We start from the raw sequence: 19,146 nt of genomic DNA, 5'->3' as shown, positions 1-19,146 counted from the left end.
AGCTCATCTGAGGCTACAATTCCAGGCCACAACAGTGACTGTTGCCTGCATATCATGCTTGTAGCTATGCTGCCCAGGCTCAGATAGCTTAAGCAGCCTGCCTTGTGCAACAGCATTACCAGCTTAAGGAGCTCTCATTGCGCAACAGCATTTTCCAATTCTGATTCATTATAATGAACTATATGTATGCTCTGTCTTTTCACAGTTACAGCCCGGAAGAGTGGCCTAGTGGTTAGTGTGGTGGACTTTGGTCCTGGGGAACTGGGTTCGATTCCCACTGCAGGCACAGGCAGCTCCTTGTGACTCTGGGCAAGTCACTTAACCCTCCATTGCCCCAGGTACAAATAAATACCTGTATATAATATGTAAGCCGCATTGAGCCTGCTATCAGTGGGAAAGCGCGGGGTACAAATGTAAATAAAAAAAAAAGCAGGGCTACTTTTCACACATGGCTTTCGCTGCCTCCCTGTATTGTTGTGTATGTCCTAGATTTTCTTGATCCTTTTGCATGTGCACTCAGTGTTAGATTTGGCCTTTGTTGTCATGTTCAGCTTGTGAAGATAAAACCAGTCTGAAATGGAGGGCTCAAGCGAGGTGTGCAGTATTAGATAAAACAGAGAGGGCTTCATTGGAAGAGCACATTGTGGAGAGAAAGGGAGGGGTATGCCTGCCTTGTGAGCTCTTGTACTCTGGGAGGGAAAGATAATGCTGCATGTCATAAAATGGAACGGTCTCTGAAAGTGGTGCTCTTATCCTGGAGCTCCCAGGGCGTTTGTATGTGAAGATGGCCCCTTTTTTCCGAATTGTGAATGCTTTGGCATTTGATAGTAACTGCTGGAGTGGCTGATGAAAACCATTGATTTCCCCCAACCCCCTTATTTTATTTTCATTGATACAGATGACTAGGGCTTTATAATCACTTTTAGCTTATGATGTCCTTTGACCTTCATAGCTGAAAGAAAATTATAAATCTTTACTGTATACTTAAAAAAAAAAACAACATTGCATGAGGCATCCTTAGTCTGCCCTATCCCTGGAAATGCCTCTATTAAATGCAGGTAAATGTACCTGCCTTGTTCCTCTGCACGTGTACTTTTACAAATTGAGAGTGTGCAGTTTCCAATAGCCTGTCTCAGTGGCTAAATCAAGTGTTTTACCCATTGCAGTGTGTTTGACATGAAAATGAGGAACTATCCAGATGCATGGAAATATGCAGACTTTTGTCAAATAGTGTTGATTGGCAACAAGTAACGCAAATAGCTGATGACTGTGCATGTGCCTGTGTGGGTTACTGGCATAAACAGTAAAAGTACTAGGCTGTATTTTGTATTCTGATCGCAGTTTTTAGCACTCAGATTTTTGCAGCTGTAAAATGTGTATCTTTGGTCGTCGGTCAGAGCTGGCATTAGGGTTATGGCTCTGTCATCCCCCCCCCCTTCAGAGTCAGTCAGTCCGGGCTGCCACCGTGTCCTGGGGGTCTATTGGACCCCCCTCCAAAAGTGAGGGCCTGGTGGCCTAGTGCCCTCCCAATCCCCCCCCCCAAACAGCGACATGGTGGACCTCCAGCCCCCTTACCCCCCCCCCCGACACAAGGGCACGGGGGGCTGGAGGTCCGGTGGATCAACCCCCAAACATTCTAAACACCTCACCCCCCCCCCCCCCCCCCAAAAAAAAAAAAATCCCTGGTTTCCCAATTGGGCTGCCACACCAACCCCCCACCTGACCTGGTGGTGTAGCGGATTCCTCCTCTCTCTCCCCGTACCTCCATGTTGGAAGAGGGAGTAACACACTCCCTCCTCTTTCCAGCGCCGCCTTCAAAATGGCGGTGCCCAGCCCTGCCCAGTGCATCCTAGGATGCACTGGGTGGAGATTCCTGACCATATAAGGGAGAAACTCTTAATTAAATGGCCCAAGACTTCAGTAGATGGGTAATGTGATCATTTTGGCGTGCATGACAAAAAAGTCAGATAGCTGTGTTCTGGAGAGACAGAATTCCATCAAAATGCTAGGACAGCACATTGAAGACAATACGAAGACAGGGACAAGATAGAACACTGTATCATAGTTCTAATAGGGGTTGTTACCTAAATCAAACTGACTTCATTCCAGGAGGACAGAAACATAATACAAACCAAGAGCTAAGCATGTTGTAGTGAGAGGAATATAGGCATAGACCATAGGAGTTTTGTTGTCCAACCAGTGTCCTGCCTAAGTATCGAAGGCTTTAGTAAATAGATGTATTTTCAGTGCATTTTTGAATTTCAGATGTGAAGGTTCAAGATGTAAATGTGCCAGGAGTGAGTTCCAGTGGAGGGAGCCATATAGAAGGCAAAAGAGTGTATAGAACCCAATCAGGCATGAGACACTAGGGGAATGTGTAGACAGCCATCATTAAGAGAGCAAAGAGCTCTTTCTGGAGAGTAAGGGATAATCAAAGAGAAAAGATAGGCAGGGACCAGTGTGTTGAACCTTGTGGGTCAGAGAGAGGATTTTAAATTGTAAATGAATCCAGTCGGGGGTCACATAGAGAGGCATTTTCGAAAGAAACGTCCAAGTTGCGATTTGGACGTCCTTGCACAATGGCAAAATCCAAGGGTGGGGAAACCCGTATTTTTGAAACAAGATGGACGTCCATCTTTCGTTTCGAAAATACCATCAGAGAGGTCCAAATCCTTAAATTTGGACGTCCCTAGACATGGACGTTTCTGACTTTTGGTGGTTTTCGAAACCAAAGACGTCCATGTCAGAAACGTCCTAATGCAAGCCATTTGGACGTGGGAGGAGTCAGCATTTTTAGTGCACTGGACCCCCTGACATGCCAGGACACCAACCAGGCACCCTAGGGGGCACTGCAGTGGACTTCATAAAATGCTCCCAGAAACATAGCTCCCTTACCTTGTGTGCTGAGCCCCCCTAACCCCCCCCCCCCCAAAAAAAAAACCCAATACCCACAACTGTACACCACTACCATAGCCCTTACAGGTGAATGGGGCACCTAGATGTGGGTACAGTCGGTTTGTGGTGGGTTTGGGAGGGCTCGCTGTTTCCTCCACAAATGTAACAGGTAGGGGGGTATGGGTCCGCCTGTCTGAAGTGCACTGGAGTACCCACAAACTGCTCCTGGGACCTGCATGCGCTGTGATGGACCTGAGGATGACATCTGAGGCTGGCATGACATATTTTTAAAGATGTAGGGTGGGAGGGGGCTAGTGACCACTGGGGGAGTAACGGGAGGTCATCTCGATTCTCTCTGGTGGTCATCTGGTCATTTCGGGCACCTTTTTGTGCCTTATTTGTAAGAAAAATACATCTGGGTGAAAAAGTGTTCGTCAGGGACGTCCTTGTTTTTTTTGATTATGGGTCAAAGACGTCCAAGTGTTAGGCATGCCCAAGTCCCGCCTTCGCTACGCCTCTGACACGCCCCCTTGAAATATGGACATCCTTGCGATAGACTGAAGTTGGAGATGTCCAAAATCGGGTTTCGATTATACCGATTTGGACGTCTCTGGGAGAAGGATGTCCATCTTCCGTTTTATCTGAAAGATGGCCGTCCTTCTCTTTTGAAAATGAGCCCAATAGTCAAATCTTTGCACATGACTAAAAACCCTAACAGTGGTATTCTGGATTGTTTGAAGATGGCATAGAACGGCTTGACTGATACCTGAGTAATCCATGTTATAGTATAGTTGTGTAGTTACTAATTTATTTTATTTTTATTTTTTTTTGTTACATTTGTACCCCACGCTTTCCCACTCATGGCAGGCTCAATGCGGCTTACATGGGGCAATGAAGGGTTAAGTGACTTGCCCAGAGTCACAAGGAGCTGCCTGTGCCTGAAGTGGGAATCGAACTCAGTTCCTCAGTTCCCCAGGTCCAAAGTCCAACTCTCTAACCACTAGGCCACTCCTCCACTCCAAGCAAGAGGGTTATCTGAAGTATACAAAACCGACATAGTGCGTAGAAACATGTCGTTATTATTGTAACAATCTGCGGTTCAAAAGACAATAATCATAATTACTCCTCCTAGGTATCTAAATTGAGATACCAAGGTAATAGGGACATTATGTAGGAGAGGAATCGATGGAGAGTGTAAATGTCACATAGTCCAGGATGCAATAGTTTTTGAGTGATTAAGGATAAAAAGATTTTTCTGTAGCTGTGCATTTTTTTTTCTGGATAATCTGTGTATGAATGTTGGAATATGTTCTTTAGGGCATGTCCTAGAATCCAAACAGATCTTGATATATCTGCAACTCTCTAATCTTTGTGTGGTTCATTGTTGCGTATACACTTCTGAACCTTAGGTCCTCTCTGTTTTGGGATACTCCATTGTTTCTGTTCTATGTTCCCTGAAGATTTTCTTTCCTTATTCCTCTCCAGATCCTCTCTTCATCAGATATCCATAATGCCCAGCCACCCTCTTACATACAAAAAACCCCAAAACACAACAGTGACTTCGCATGCAGTGTGCAGCTCACCTCCAGTGTTTTCATTTGTTTCCAGTATTGCTTTTGACTGCCATCAAATGTGCCCATAAGGTAGGGTCTGGCTGAAAACATTTACCTTCCACACACATTGTACAAGAAGTCTTCAAGGATCAGCATTTAGCTTTAACTCCATGAGCACCTTAAGGTTCTCTTGAAGCTCAAACTTACTGTCTTTGTCATGTTCCAGGGCCCCTTCTATTGTACATATTTTCCTGTTGTAAATTCAGTTGTAGCTTGGCAGTGGTGGATGAGTAAACCTAATGGGAGATTTAAGGATAGAGAAGAAGAGAACATAAGTCCAGATCGATTTTGGGGAGGGGACGTTGGGAAAGGGAAATGGGACTTGATATACCGCCTTTCTGAGGTTTTTGCAACTACATTCAAAGCGGTTTACTTATATTCAGGTACTTATTTTGTACCAGGGGCAATGGAGGGTTAAGTGACTTGCCCAGAGTCACAAGGAGCTGCAGTGGGAATCGAACTCAGTTCCCCAGGATCAAAGGCCACTGCACTAACCACTAGGCTACTAGCTACTCCTCCAATGTTGTAATCGTTCCACAATATTGTGTACAAAAAATGTTAAAAAGAACTGGACCAAAGACCGATCCTTGCAGCACACCATTGGTAACACCCTTATCCTCCGAGTAAATTCCATTTACCACTAGCCAGGGCTTAATTTGTAGGCAGAAAAGGAAATGGAACTGCGGAGCCGGGGGAGGGGCAAGACGGCCAGGGTTGGCAGCAACAGGAAAAGAGGGGCTGAATTAGGGATTCAAGTGACTGTTCTCTGCTCAGTCCATCTCTTCCTGCTCCCTGCAGGCTTCCTGAAAGGGAGGTACTGGAGCAAACACTTCTGCTGCTCTGGAGTCTGAAAAGAAGTGGTGGATCTGTGTTCCAGGCCATTGCACCCCAAAATTAAGCCTTACCACTACTCTTTATTGCCTCCTGCTCAGCCAATGTGTCGCTTTAAAGCCCATACTGAAGGTGTTCAGTATATTTATAAGTCACCTGTGTGGAACCATGTCAAAGCTGTTGCTGAAATCCAAGTACTCCACATCAGTCATGCTCCCTCAATCTAATTCTTTGGTCACCCAGTCCAAGAAATTAGATTTGTCTGATAAAACCTGACCAGGAATGCCTAAGGGAGAAAGCGATAAGCTGGAAGCGACATGGATAGGCAGGGAAGAGCATTTTTCCATTCTCAGAATAGTGAACCTTCTTAATTCTGAAAGAACTGACTACACCCCATTCTGAGCTGGAACACGGTCTTATTTATAATGTCTGACACTGGATATGAAAAAAATCTAGTATGCTCGATCCATTCTGCTCTGTATTTGTTTTTGCATGATACCAGATTTACTGAGACTTGACATCTGTACTCCTCACTCCTGGCATGCAAAATAGGATCTTTGCCCTAGTCTTCCATGAGTGTGCTGGGTTGTACACAACAGGGCTGCCGTGAGACTGAGCTGGGCCCCAGGCAGTGTCGCCCCCCCCCCCCCGGATCGCTGCCACCACAACCACAACATAAATACCTTTGTTGGTGGGGATCACGAGGCCCCACCAGCAGAAGAGGTCTTCCTCCAGCACTGCTCTTCACTTTGCCTATTACCTGCCCCTGCGGCTGCTTTTTCTCTCAGCGCATGCTCGGTTTCAAAACTGAGCATGTGCGGCCTGAGAGGAAGAGCAGCCGCTTGGTAAGCAATGGGCAGAGTGAACAGCAGTGTTGAGGAAGACCTGTAGTGTCTGCTCCTCCGGGTCCACCCCAGCCTCCAAGGGGGGCCCGGTGCCGGAGTTTTCTTTCTCCTGCTCCTGTCGGGACGTGATCACCCGGGTCCTGTCAGGAGCAGGAGAGAGAGAGACCCTGGGCCCAGGGAATTTTGACCTCCCCCCTCCCCGCTCCTCCCCTCTGAGCGGCCCCGGTTCACAAAATTGTCATTCAGCAGAAGAAAGGTGGTGTTGATGCCCTTGTATAAGTCGTTGGTGAGGCCCCACCTGGAGTATTGTGTGGGGTTTTTTTTTGTTACATTTGTACCCCGCGCTTTCCCACTCATGGCAGGCTCAATGCGGCAGGCAATGGAGGGTTAAGTGACTTGCCCAGAGTCACAAGGAGCTGCCTGTGCCAGGAATTGAACTCGGTTCCTCAGTTCCCCAGGACCAAAGTCCACCACCCTAACCACTAGGCCACTCCTCCACTGCTCAGTTTTGTGTTCAGTTTTGGAGGCCGTATCTTGCTAAGGATGTAAAAAGAATTGAAGCGGTGCAAAGAAAAGCTACAAAAAATGGTATGGGATTTACGTTACAAGACGTATGAGGAGAGGCTTGCTGACCTGAACATGTATACCCTGGAGGAAAGGAGAAACAGGGGTGATATGATACAGACGTTCAAATATTGAAAGGTACTAATCCGCAAATGAAACTTTTCCGTAGTTGGGAAGGCGGTAGAACTAGAGGACATGAAATGAGATTGAAGGGGGGCAGACTCAAGAAAAATGTCAGGAAGTATTTTTTTCACGGAGAGAGTGGTGGATGCTTGGAATGCCCTCCCGTGGGAGGTGGTGGAAATGAAAAAGGTAACGGAGTTCAAACATGCGTGGGATAAACATAAAGGAATCCTGCTCAGAAGAAATGGATCCTCAGAAGCTTAGTGGAGATAGGGTGGCAGAGCCGGTGGTGGGAGGCGGGGCTGGTGGTTGGGAGGCGGGGCTAGTGCTGGGCAGACTTCTACGGTCTGTGTCCTGAAAATGGCAGATGCAAATCAAGGTCAGGTATACACATAAAGTAGCACATATGAGTTTATCTTGTTGGGCAGACTGGATGGACCGTGCAGGTCTTTCTCTGCCTATTAGATTGTAAGCTCTTTGAGCAGGGACTGTCTTTCTTCTATGTTTGTGCAGCGCTGCGCATGCTTTGTAGCGCTATAGAAATGCTAAATAGTAGTAGTAGTAGTAGTCATCTACTATGTTACTATGCTTTACTTAAAGTAGTTTTATAACAGAATACCTAGGTTTGGAGGTGGAGAAGATGTTTATTTGCTAAAGACACATAGGTACCTATTTATCTTTATAAAATGCTAGCATAAATGCTGCGGAAAGTGCTTAATTGTGGATGCTGATGCTTACAGCTGCCTACAAGCAGGTGTAAATGTTAGCAAGTATTTTATAAAATAGGTGTGTAAATTATGACTCCTCTCTTCTTTGAACCTTTTTAAATTCTGCTATATATGTATGTTTTTCCCTGGATAAACCATCTATGAATATTAGAACAGAATATTTGCATGCAGATGTATCATGGGAATTCAGAGTGCATGTTTTAGAAACCAAACATATTCTAAACAGGGCTGGAGCTACCCTGATGATCAATGTCTGATTGCCAAATTAGAACGAGGTGCTCAGAGAGAAGGGAAAGGAATTGGGACTTGATATACTGTCTGTGGTTTTTACAACTACGTTTAAAGTGATTTCCTGGGGCAATGGAGGGTTGTGACTTGCCCAGAGTCACAAGGAGCTGCAGTGGGAATCTATCCCAGTTCCCCAGGATCAAAGTCCGCTGCACTAACCACTAGGCTACTCCTCCGTTCCAGGTCAAGACATTTAAGGGACTAGAAGGCATTGAAATGTCATCTGATATTCTCTTTCTGCTAACAGCACCCCACAAGTATTACATTGGATTTCGATATGTCCACCCACTGACAGAGGAAGCCATTGAAGAAATGGAGAAAGATGGAATAGAAAGGGCTGTTGCTTTCACACAGTATCCGCAGTTCAGCTGTTCTACTACAGGTGAGCATGCAACATGGTTAGTTTGGCCTGCTGAAGTTCCCCCTTCATGGCATATACACCTTAACTAGGCTCAGAAAAATCTCTTATCACTCTGAGTCTGATGTAGATACTTCTTAATATACATTGTACTGTTCTATACAGAGGAAAAATTAATATTAATGTTCTAAATATTGGAATAAATATTATGTAAAAGATGAGAACAGTCTAGACTGGATTTTCTGCATTAGCAGTCAGCGTATTTATTTAAACATGTCTGCTATTTAAAAAATATATTCAGTGTCACTATACATATGTAGTTAGTAGTGTTCAATGATATGCTTAGTTTAGATGTATGCTAAAAAGCCTTTTACTCCTTATTCAGTGAACCAATGGAATGCACATTTCTGCAATGTTAAATAGTAGTGTGCACTGCTGCAGTAGTCGGGTTTCACCCGTGCTGACCGCCGTTCCCCAGGGGTTGAGCCCCTGAGTGTGGGCGGCCTGCAGTACTTACAGAATGGAGCTGGAGTGGATCAGGATTCACAGACAGGCTAGGCAGACAAGGGCATACATACAAGCTAGGCAGAAGCAGGGTTCAAGATATATACACAAGTAGGGTTCAGGATATACACACAAGCTGAGCAGAAGCAAGGTTCAGGATGTACACACAAGCTAGGCAGAAGCAGGGTTCCCCCAGACTCTGTGCTACATGCCTGATCTGTGAGCCAGATCAGGCAGGCAAACAAGCAGGCAGGCAGACTTGGGGGGGGGGGGGGGACAGATTCAGTCACTGACTGCCTGTGTCTGTCTCCCCTCCTGCCCCCCCCCCCCCCAGATTGCCTGCATGCCAGATCTGATTTACAGATCAAGCATGCAGGCAGGGAGCTGTGTGGGTAGGTTGAAGAGACTCGGACCTCATGGGAGAGGGGACCCGGGGATGAAGACGGACCTCACCTGAGGGAGGGAGAGTGGGGAGACACAGGGAAGAAGATAGACCTTGACAGAGGGAGGGGGGATCCGTGGAAGAAGACAGAGCTCGTCAGATTGGGTGGAGGAGGGACTTACTGGTAATGTCTGGCAGGTGGGAGCGTGTGTCCGGGGAAAGTAGCAGGAGCAGTGGCATCCATAAGCTGAGCGGGGCAGCAGGAGCAGTGGTGTCCAGAAAGCAGGCAGAAACAGCAGTGATCAGAAGCCATGGGGAGCATGTGCCAATATTCAGCATGCTGCCACACTCCTCATTGGCTCCCTGTGCAAAATGTCATTCAGGAACACCCAAACTGTAATGCTGACACACTGAGTGGAAAGGAAGGAAGGAAGGAACTAGGAAGGGAAGAAGAACATAATGGCAACTTCTGGGAAGGTAAGCTACAGGGTAGATTCATTTTATTAATCGTGATTAATGTGCTGCCTTAATAAATACCTGAGCAGTTTTGCTTCTGTTTTTTTTATAAAGCTTTTAAAGATGTTTTTGTTTTGGTGTTGTCAGGAGCATGTCTGATTTCCTTGCTGCATCATAACCATGAAGGAAGAGGCACAGAGAATCATTTTCTAGAGAAAGAACTTCTAGTGTATTGCAGACTGCTCCACTCCTTTCTAAATTGTCACAATTTATTTTTGCATGTCAGTTGACTTTTGTGGCTGATTTTCTGCTTCTCTCTTTTCAGGAAGCAGTTTGAATGCCATCTATCGATATTATCACACGAAAGGGAAGAAGCCAGCAATGAAATGGAGCACTATAGACAGGTGGCCCACCCATCCTATACTTGTTCAGGTAAGCAAGCTCTGCCGGTAGTGGAAGAGTGGCTTTTTTTTTTTTTTTTGCATTTCTAATGTTGTAGAGGGCTCTGGGAAATGTGTAAGGACAATTCCCAAAATTGTATTTCCAACACATGCACAACATACATCTTTGTTCGTGGTAGAATGAACCCTAAGCGGGTTAACAAATAAAACCTAACATTGAACTTTGTCTGGATCCTGTGGGTAGACCAGAAAGATGTCGTTGGCGTAAAGGTAGGATATGACTATAGAAAGTCCCTTCTTCTCTGCCTTTTTTTTCTCCTGCAAGCAAGGCCCATGCACTGAAATGCCAGCCAGTAGTACAATTCACCAACCAATGTTCCAGGTCAAAGTAGACGTCTTTCCCGCCATTTAGTCTCTATCTATAGGAGTTATACATTTGGGTACATCTTTTATGCGCCATGCACATGCCTGATATTTCTAGAATACGTCCTCTTATCGCCCTGCACTCACCTACTTTCTACCCCAAACACACATTCTTTCAGGGCATGTACATGTGTGTGACATGCTGCACTTGTGCTCTCTTGTTTTGATGTTATTGAATATCGCTGAGCAAATTCCTAGCTTTTAGGTGTCCTGATGTTGATTTTGTATGTACAAATGGCACTTTTATAGATTTGCACTTACATTTTCAGTTGTAGCAAAATGCTGGCGTTTTCCTTGTGATGCCCATGTGTGTTTGCGATGAGTTTGAATTATGAAGTGAATCAGGTATGGTGTGGTTTTAATCTGAGCACTATTAACGGTGATAGGTATGCATCAAGTTCTGAAAACACTATGTAGTGTTGTCTGGGACCTAGAAACAGTGAGATTGGAGAAGTCAGTACATCCTGAAGTCTCCTGCTGTCTGCAGTGTATGATAAGATATGCATTTGTTTCCTGCATTTCCTTTCTCTGTTCTTTTAGTGTTTCACAGAGCACATCCAAAAGGAACTGGCCAAGTTTCCAGAGGAGAAGCGAGCAGAAGTGGTCATCCTTTTCTCAGCTCACTCATTACCCATGTCTGTAAGTTATTGAAGTCTTTGGATCTTCATGGTGTGACACCAAACCAAGCAAAGGGTGAGAGAGCAACTCGTGTTCACCCAAGGGAGCTAGGAGTTGATTTTTGAGGGTAATTAAAACAGGTTTCCTAGGTAGGGAGGCCATTATTTTGAGGCTATTTCATAGAGACACATAGGTGCTTATGTGTATTTATAAAATAGACTCACAAAAACTCTACAGTTGTAGCTAAAATGGTGGTGATGTGGGGATGCTTTGCTGCCTCAGGACCTAGAAAGCTTGACATTCTTGATTGAACAATGAAATTTGCACAGTACCAGAAAATTCTTAAGAACAATGTCTGGTTATCTGACTGTGAGCTAAAGTGTAATTGGGTTATTCAGCAAGACAGTGATCCAAAATATAAAGCAGGTCTACATCTGAATGGTTGAGAAACAAAATTAAAGTTTAGATTGGCCTAGTCAGATTCATGATTTAAACCCAATAGAGGTTATGTGGCAGGGCCTGAAATGAGAAATTCTTGCATGAAAACCAATGAGTGTAAGCAGTTCTGCAAAGAAGAGTGGGCTAAGATTCCTCAACTGTGAAATGAAAGATTTGAAATTATAGGAAGTATTTACTTGCAGTTATTTGCTGCTACAGGTGATACAACCTGTTATTAAATTTAAGGAACAGTTACTTTTGCACATAGATGATATAGATGTTGGTTAACTGTATTCATTATTATTCCATTTATTTAAGAAAATAACCTGTTATGTGTTTACATGTTCACATTTTCTAATATTACATTTTGTTTAAAGATCGGAAACCATGCAGTGTAACATATATGCAATAATAGGGGAAATCAGAGGGGAAAAAACTTCTCCACATCACTGTATTGGGATTGGTAGAATAGAATGTTGCCTCTAGTTGGGTTTTGTGACCTGAATTGGCCATTGTTGGAAGCAGGATACTGAGCTAGATGAACAATGGTCTGACCCAGTATGGTTGTTCTTATGTGATAATTATAAAACTTACATAAGCTGCAAAATTATGTTGAAATTTCTTTACTAATTTTCAAAAGAACCAACAGTAAATGGACAATTCATAAGCTACAAAATTAAATAAATTGGAATTAAACTTTCTTGTACCATTATCATCTCTTAACTATGTTCTTTTCCTCCTCTTCTTTCCCTTCTTATTTCTTCCATATTTGTATTTCATTGTCTGTCATTTCTGCATTTCTTCCTCTGGCATCCTTTCACTTTATTTCCCTCTTTATCTTCATCCTGTTATCCTGCCCTCGGTTTTCCCCTACAGTACCCCTGTAAATCCCCTTTTCCATTTCATCACCAAAGGATCAGTCCATATGAATGGGTTAGGTCCATCAACCAGCAGTTGCTTGGTGCGACTTCCTTACAGAGGGAAGTTACTTTTTGGAGAGGATCTGGAGAAGCTAGTTAAGGATCTGGGGGTTTTGAATACAGTGGTGGAAATAAGTATTTGATCCCTTGCTGATTTTGTAAGTTTGCCCACTGACAAAGACATGAGCAGCCCATAATTGAAGGGTAGGTTATTGGTAACAGTGAGAGATAGCACATCACAAATTAAATCCGGAAAATCAATCCGGAAAGTATATGAATTTATTTGCATTCTGCAGAGGGAAATAGGGAAATAAGTATTTAATCCCTCTGGCAAACAAGACCTAATACTTGGTGGCAAAACCCTTGTTGGCAAGCACAGCGGTCAGACGTCTTCTGTAGTTGATGATGAGGTTTGCACACATGTCAGGAGGAATTTTGGTCCACTCCTCTTTGCAGATCATCTCTAAATCATTAAGAGTTCTGGGCTGTTGCTTGGCAACTCGCAGCTTCAGCTCCCTCCATAAGTTTTCAATGGGATTAAGGTCTGGTGACTGGCTAGGCCACTCCATGACCCTAATGTGCTTCTTCCTGAGCCACTCCTTTGTTACCTTGGCTGTATGTTTTGGGTCATTGTCGTGCTGGAAGACCCAGCCACGACCCATTTTTAAGGCCCTGGCGGAGGGAAGGAGGTTGTCACTCAGAATTGTACGGTACATGGCCCCATCCATTCTCCCATTGATGCGGTGAAGTAGTCCTGTGCCCTTAGCAGAGAAACACCCCCAAAACATAACATTTCCACCTCCATGCTTGACAGTGGGGACGGTGTTCTTTGGGTCATAGGCAGCATTTCTCTTCCTCCAACCACGGCGAGTTGAGTTCATGCCAAAGAGCTCAATTTTTGTCTCATCTGACCACAGCACCTTCTCCCAATCACTCTCGGCATCATCCAGGTGTTCACTGGCAAACTTCAGACGGGCCGTCACATGTGCCTTCCGGAGCAGGGGGACCTTGCGGGCACTGCAGGATTGCAATCCGTTATGTCGTAATGTGTTACCAATGGTTTTCGTGGTGACAGTGGTCCCAGCTGCCTTGAGATCATTGACAAGTTCCCCCCTTGTAGTTGTAGGCTGATTTCTAACCTTCCTCATGATCAAGGATACCCCACGAGGTGAGATTTTGCGTGGAGCCCCAGATCTTTGTCGATTGACAGTCATTTTGTACTTCTTCCATTTTCTTACTATGGCACCAACAGTTGTCTCCTTCTCGCCCAGCGTCTTACTGATGGTTTTGTAGCCCATTCCAGCCTTGTGCAGGTGTATGATCTTGTCCCTGACATCCTTAGACAGCTCCTTGCTCTTGGCCATTTTGTAGAGGTTAGAGTCTGACTGATTCACTGAGTCTGTGGACAGGTGTCTTTCATACAGGTGACCATTGCCGACAGCTGTCTGTCATGCAGGTAACGAGTTGATTTGGAGCATCTACCTGGTCTGTAGGGGCCAGATCTCTTACTGGTTGGTGGGGGATCAAATACTTATTTCCCTCTGCAGAATGCAAATAAATTCATATACTTTCCACAATGTGATTTTCCGGATTTAATTTGTGATGTGCTATCTCTCACTGTTACCAATAACCTACCCTTCAATTATGGGCTGCTCATGTCTTTGTCAGTGGGCAAACTTACAAAATCAGCAAGGGATCAAATACTTATTTCCACCACTGTATTATAAGAGATGGTTACAGACTGGAATTGTGCCACCCTATTGCAGATCTGTTCTTGGAATCCTTGTACAAGGCTCTGTTCAAGTGACAGGCAGTTCAGTTCACTCTGCAGTCACTCTTGGTGTTTGGGACAGTGCAGCCTGTCTTCCTTAGGAGTGGTATTCCATCAACTTTGTGGTCCTGAAGAAAGTGATATTCCATCTACTTTGTGGTCCCAAGGAAAGGCCGGGACATTTAGTCCGGTGTTGGACCTCAGAGGAGTCAACAGTTCACTCAGGCTGCAGCACTTGTGAATGGAGATGCACTTTCAATTCCAGGCCATTCCATTCGGGGTCTCCACTGCACCCTGAACCTTTTCCAAGGTCATAGTGGTTGTATCTGCCTTCCTACGGAAGAAAAGGATTCATGTTCATCCTTTTCTGGACAGCTGGCCAATTAGGGCCACTTCCAAACAGGAGAGCATTGCGGCAATCTCGAGTGTGGTCTCTCTCTAGACCTCTCTGGGTTGGGTGGTGATCTTCGACAAGAACCTCCTTACTCCAACTCAAACTCTGGAATATCTGGGGGTCCACTTCAAAACTCACCAAGCAAGAGTGTTCCTCTTGCTTGTCAAGTGAAGCTCTGGCACCAGATCCACTATCTCTTGTCTCTTTCAAGTTCCAGGGGATTATGTTGGGATTATGTTCAGTTCCTGAGTTCGATAGTGGCAACTCTAGAGTTTGCCCCCCTGGGCACCTTTTCACATACATCCCTTTCAGGCGTCTCTGCTGAGCCACTGGTCCCACGTTTTGGAGGATTCCATGGTCTCACCAAGCCAGGGTGAACATGGCCTGGTAGGTGCTTCCACAGCATCTCCAGGCAGGCATTCCTCTTGACATGGTCCCTTGGTATGTTGTAACGTCATATGCCAACCTGTTGGATTGGGGAGAGCAACTGCCCTTGTACACGGCGCAGGGGCAGTGGTCTCCAGCAGTTTCCTATTTCAACAGATGGAGGATCAAAGAATGCTCCTCTTGCCAAGGAAGCTCATTTGTTTTTCCATTGGACAGAGGGGAACACTCCCTCCTCTTCGCCTTTCACATTGTGGGAGCTCTGAATACCAATTACCTAAGCAGAATGGCTCTTAGTCGAAGGGAGTGGCAGCTGTCCAGCCAGGTGTTCGAACTTATCACCTCCCCCTGGGGCCTTCCCACTCTGGATCTTAAGGTGACCAGGGGCAATTCGCAGACCCTCGCCTTTTTCAGTCACTGAAGGGAGGCTGGATCTTGAGGAGTAGATGCTCTGGTTCAGCCTTGGCCAATGGTGGAGCTGCTCTGTGTTTCTGTCATGGCCGATGAAAGATAGATGACTATCAGATGCATAGCTGTACATCTGGGCTGGGTGATTCCAGTGGCACCGGACTGGTCTAGGTGTCTGTGGTGTGGGGATTTACTGCATCTATATATAGCCCTCCCACCCCTATGCCTTTCCTGTCCAAGGGACCTATTACATCAGGGTTCAGTTCTCATGGAGAATCCCTCCCGCTTTGGATTTACAGCCTGGTGCTTGAAAAGGCTGTGCTCCAAATGAAAAAATATATGGAGGACGTTGTAGCCACCTTGCTGCAGGCTCAGAAAAGATCCCCATCTATAGCCTATGCCAGGGTGTGGAGAACCTTTGAGAGTTGGGCGAAGCATCGAGGTGTTTCCCCCCTTCAGACTTCATTGCTGGACATCCTGTCTTTTCTTCAAGGCAGTTTAAAGCAGGGTTTAGCCCTGATCTCTTTGAAAGTTCAGGTGGTGACCTTGGCTCGTTATAGGGGGCACGTGCAACGCATTTCAATTGTGGCTCATCCTGACATGGTATGTTTTCTTCAAGGGGTGATGCAACTCTGTCTCCCTCTGTGCAGGCCTTGCCCTCCATGGCATCTTAATTTGGTGCTCAATGCTTTGCAGAGAGCGCCCTTTGAACTTCTGTCTCAGGCTACTGTCAAAGACTTTACATTGTAATCTGTTTTCCTAGTAGCTGTTTCCTTGGCTAGAAGGGTTTCTGGGCTACAGACGACATCTTGCAGTTTACGCAAACAGGATTATGGTGAGTACTACATCTCCCTACATCTTCTGGATGTGAAATGGTCTCTTATATGATATCTGAAGTTTACCAATGATTTGTGGTGTTTTTTGGACCGTCTCTTTTTCCTGTTCTCAGGTCCTAGGAAAGGCCTGCAGGCTTCTAAACCTACGGTAGTGCGATGGCTTAAGGACACTATTTCCAAGGTGTATTTGCTTGCAGGGAAGGCTGCTTGATTGAATGTTAAGGCCCATTCTAAGCACTCTCTTGCTACGTTCTTTGCGGAATCTGATGTGATTTCATTAGAAGAAATTTGTCGCTCGGCCACATGGGCTTCTCATACTTTAACTCTATCATTTTGATTTGGGTGCGAAAGCAGAGTCTGCCTTTGGCAATAAGGTGCTATCCGAGGAGGTGTCTTGTTACCACCCTATTTAAGGATTGCTTTTCTACATCCCATTCATATGGACTGATCCATTGGTAACGTAATGGAAGGAAAAATTAGTTCTTACCTGATAATTTTCTTTCCTTTAGTCCCAGAGGATAAGTCCAGGATCCACCATGTAGTATCTTGCTGTGTTTGTGTACATATTTCTGGATTGTTATTCCCAGGCACAATTTGAACTTTCTCTTCCTATATGGATTGCTTCAGTTGGTAAAGGAGGCAGCTGTTAGTACCTAAGTACATAAGCACCGCCATACTGGGAAAAGACCAAGGGTCCATCAAGCCCAGCATCCTGTCTCTGACAGCGGCCAATCCAGGCTTCAAGAACTGGGCAAAACAAACAAAAAAAAAAATTAATAATGTTCAATGGACTTTTCCCTCAGGAATCTGTCCAAACCCCCTTTAAATTCCGTAAGGCCAGCTGCTGTCACTACATTCTCCAGCAACGAGTTCCAGAGTCTAACTATACGCTGAGTAAAGAAAAACTTTCTCCTATTTGTTTTAAATCTACCATATTCTAGCTTCATATTGTGTCCCCTGGTTTTGTTGTTGTTTGAAAGTGTAAACAAACGCTTCACATCTGTCCGCTCTAATCTGCTCATTATCTTGTAGACTTCTATCATATCACCCCTCAGCCACCTTTTCTCCAAGCTGAAGAGCCCTAACCTTCTCAGCCTTTCCTCATAGGGAAGTTGTTCCATTCCCTTTATAATTTCGTCGCCCTTCTTCACCTTCTCTAATTCCTTTATATCTTTTTTGAGATGCGGCGACCAGAATTGGACACAATACTCGAGGTGCGGTCGCACCATGGAGCGATACAACGGCATTATAACATCCTCATGTTTGTTTTCCATCCCTTTCCTAATAATACTCAACATTCTGTGCGCTTTCTTAGCTGCCGCTGCACACTGAGTTGAAGTTTTTAACGTCTTATCAACGATGACTCCTAGATCCCTTTCTAGGTCTGTGACTCCTAACGCGGAACCTTGCATGACATAGCTGTAATTCGGGTTCCTCTTACCTACATGCATCACTTTAGACTTGTCAACAGTGAACTTCATCTGCCACTTGGATGCCCAATCCCCCAGTCTTGCAAGGTCCCCCTGTAATCTTTCACACTCCTCCTGCGACTTGACGACCCTGAATAACTTTGTGTCATCTGCGAATTTAATTACCTCACTCGTTACTCCCATCTCTAGGTCATTTATAAATATGTTAAAATGCAGCGGTCCCAGCACAGACCCCTGCAGGACCCCACTAACTACCCTTCTCCACTGAGAATACTACCATTCATTCAACCCTACTCTTTGCTTCCTAACGTTCAACCAGTTCTTAATCCATAGTAATACCCTACCTCCGATCCCATGACTCTCCAGTTTCCTCAGGAGTCTTTCATGAGGCACTTTGTCAAACGCCTTTTGAAAATCCAGATACACAATATCCACCGGCTCCCCATTGTCCACATGTTTGTTCACCCCCTCAAAAAAATGCAGTAGATTGGTGAGTCAAGACTTCTCTTCACTAAATCCGTGCTGACTTTGTCTCATCAGCCCATGTTTTTGTATGTGCTCTGTAATTTTATTCTTAATAATAGCCTCTACCATTTTGCCCAGTACCGACGTCAGACTCACCGGTCTATAATTTCCCAGATCTCCTCTGGAACCTTTTAAAAAAATCGGCGTAACATTGACTACCCTCCAGTCTTCCGGTACCACACTCGATTTTAGGGATAGATTGCATATTACTAACAGTAGCTCTACAAGTTCATTTTTCAGTTCTATTAATACTCTGGGATAAATACCATCAGGTCCTAATGATTTACTACTCTTCAGTTTGCAGAACTGACCCATTACATCCTCCAAGTTTACAGAGAATTTGTTTAGTTTCTCCGACTCGCCTGCTTCAAATACGCTTTCTGGCACTGGTGTCCCTCCCAAATCCTCCTCAGTGAAGACCAAAGCAAAGAATTCATTTAATTTCTCTGCTACGGCTTGGTCTTCCCTGTTTCTATTTCCCTTAGTCACACTTTCACTGCTTGGCTATTGAATACTGACTGAAGCTAACTGCATGGAACCAGATATAGCACAAATTAGTGGTACTCTCTATTTCCACCTGCTGGTTGATGGACATAACCAGTGGACTGTTCTCTAAAAGATAAAACATGGATCTTGTCCAAATAAATATGTACCAAGTTAAAAACAGCAGCATACATTGTGAGGACTAAAGCAATAGCATGAGGAACATCTGTAAAAGAACAGGAACCAGGGCTGGTCTTAGGCAGGGTCAACAGGGGCGGTTGCACATAGCCTTGCGCTCCTAGGGGCCCCACATCTCTGGCATGTCTGTGCTTCTGTCTTGGAACACCTCCCTGCTCTGTACTTTAATGTGCATCCACATTTCAGTAGAGAGCATCAGGCAGCAGCAGTGATTTTCATTTCCTGTCAGCTGCCGAGCCCAGAGCCTCCTCGCTGCTGAGTCCCACCTCTTTTGATGTCACTTCCTGCTTCCGCAAGAGCGGGATGCAGCAGTGAAGAGGCTCTGGGCTC

At 45.1% G+C, this 19,146-nt stretch overlaps 1 protein-coding gene across 4 annotated transcripts in view; it reads left to right on the top strand.

Moving 5' to 3' along the window:
• FECH (ferrochelatase) overlaps positions 1 to 19,146 on the top strand; it is a 61,424-nt gene that overhangs the window by 20,369 nt on the left and 21,909 nt on the right. For all 4 annotated transcript variants that reach the window (XM_030192981.1, XM_030192978.1, XM_030192980.1 and 1 more), the window contains exons 5-7: positions 8,135 to 8,269; positions 9,913 to 10,019; positions 10,952 to 11,050. In XM_030192981.1, coding sequence (XP_030048841.1) covers positions 8,135 to 8,269; positions 9,913 to 10,019; positions 10,952 to 11,050 — 341 coding nt within the window. The remainder of the gene's footprint in view (positions 1 to 8,134; positions 8,270 to 9,912; positions 10,020 to 10,951; positions 11,051 to 19,146) is intronic.

The sequence above is a fragment of the Microcaecilia unicolor genome, chromosome 2, assembly GCF_901765095.1.
Source record: "Microcaecilia unicolor chromosome 2, aMicUni1.1, whole genome shotgun sequence".
NCBI lineage: Eukaryota > Metazoa > Chordata > Amphibia > Gymnophiona > Siphonopidae > Microcaecilia > Microcaecilia unicolor.
This window is presented reverse-complemented; position numbering and strand designations above follow the sequence as displayed.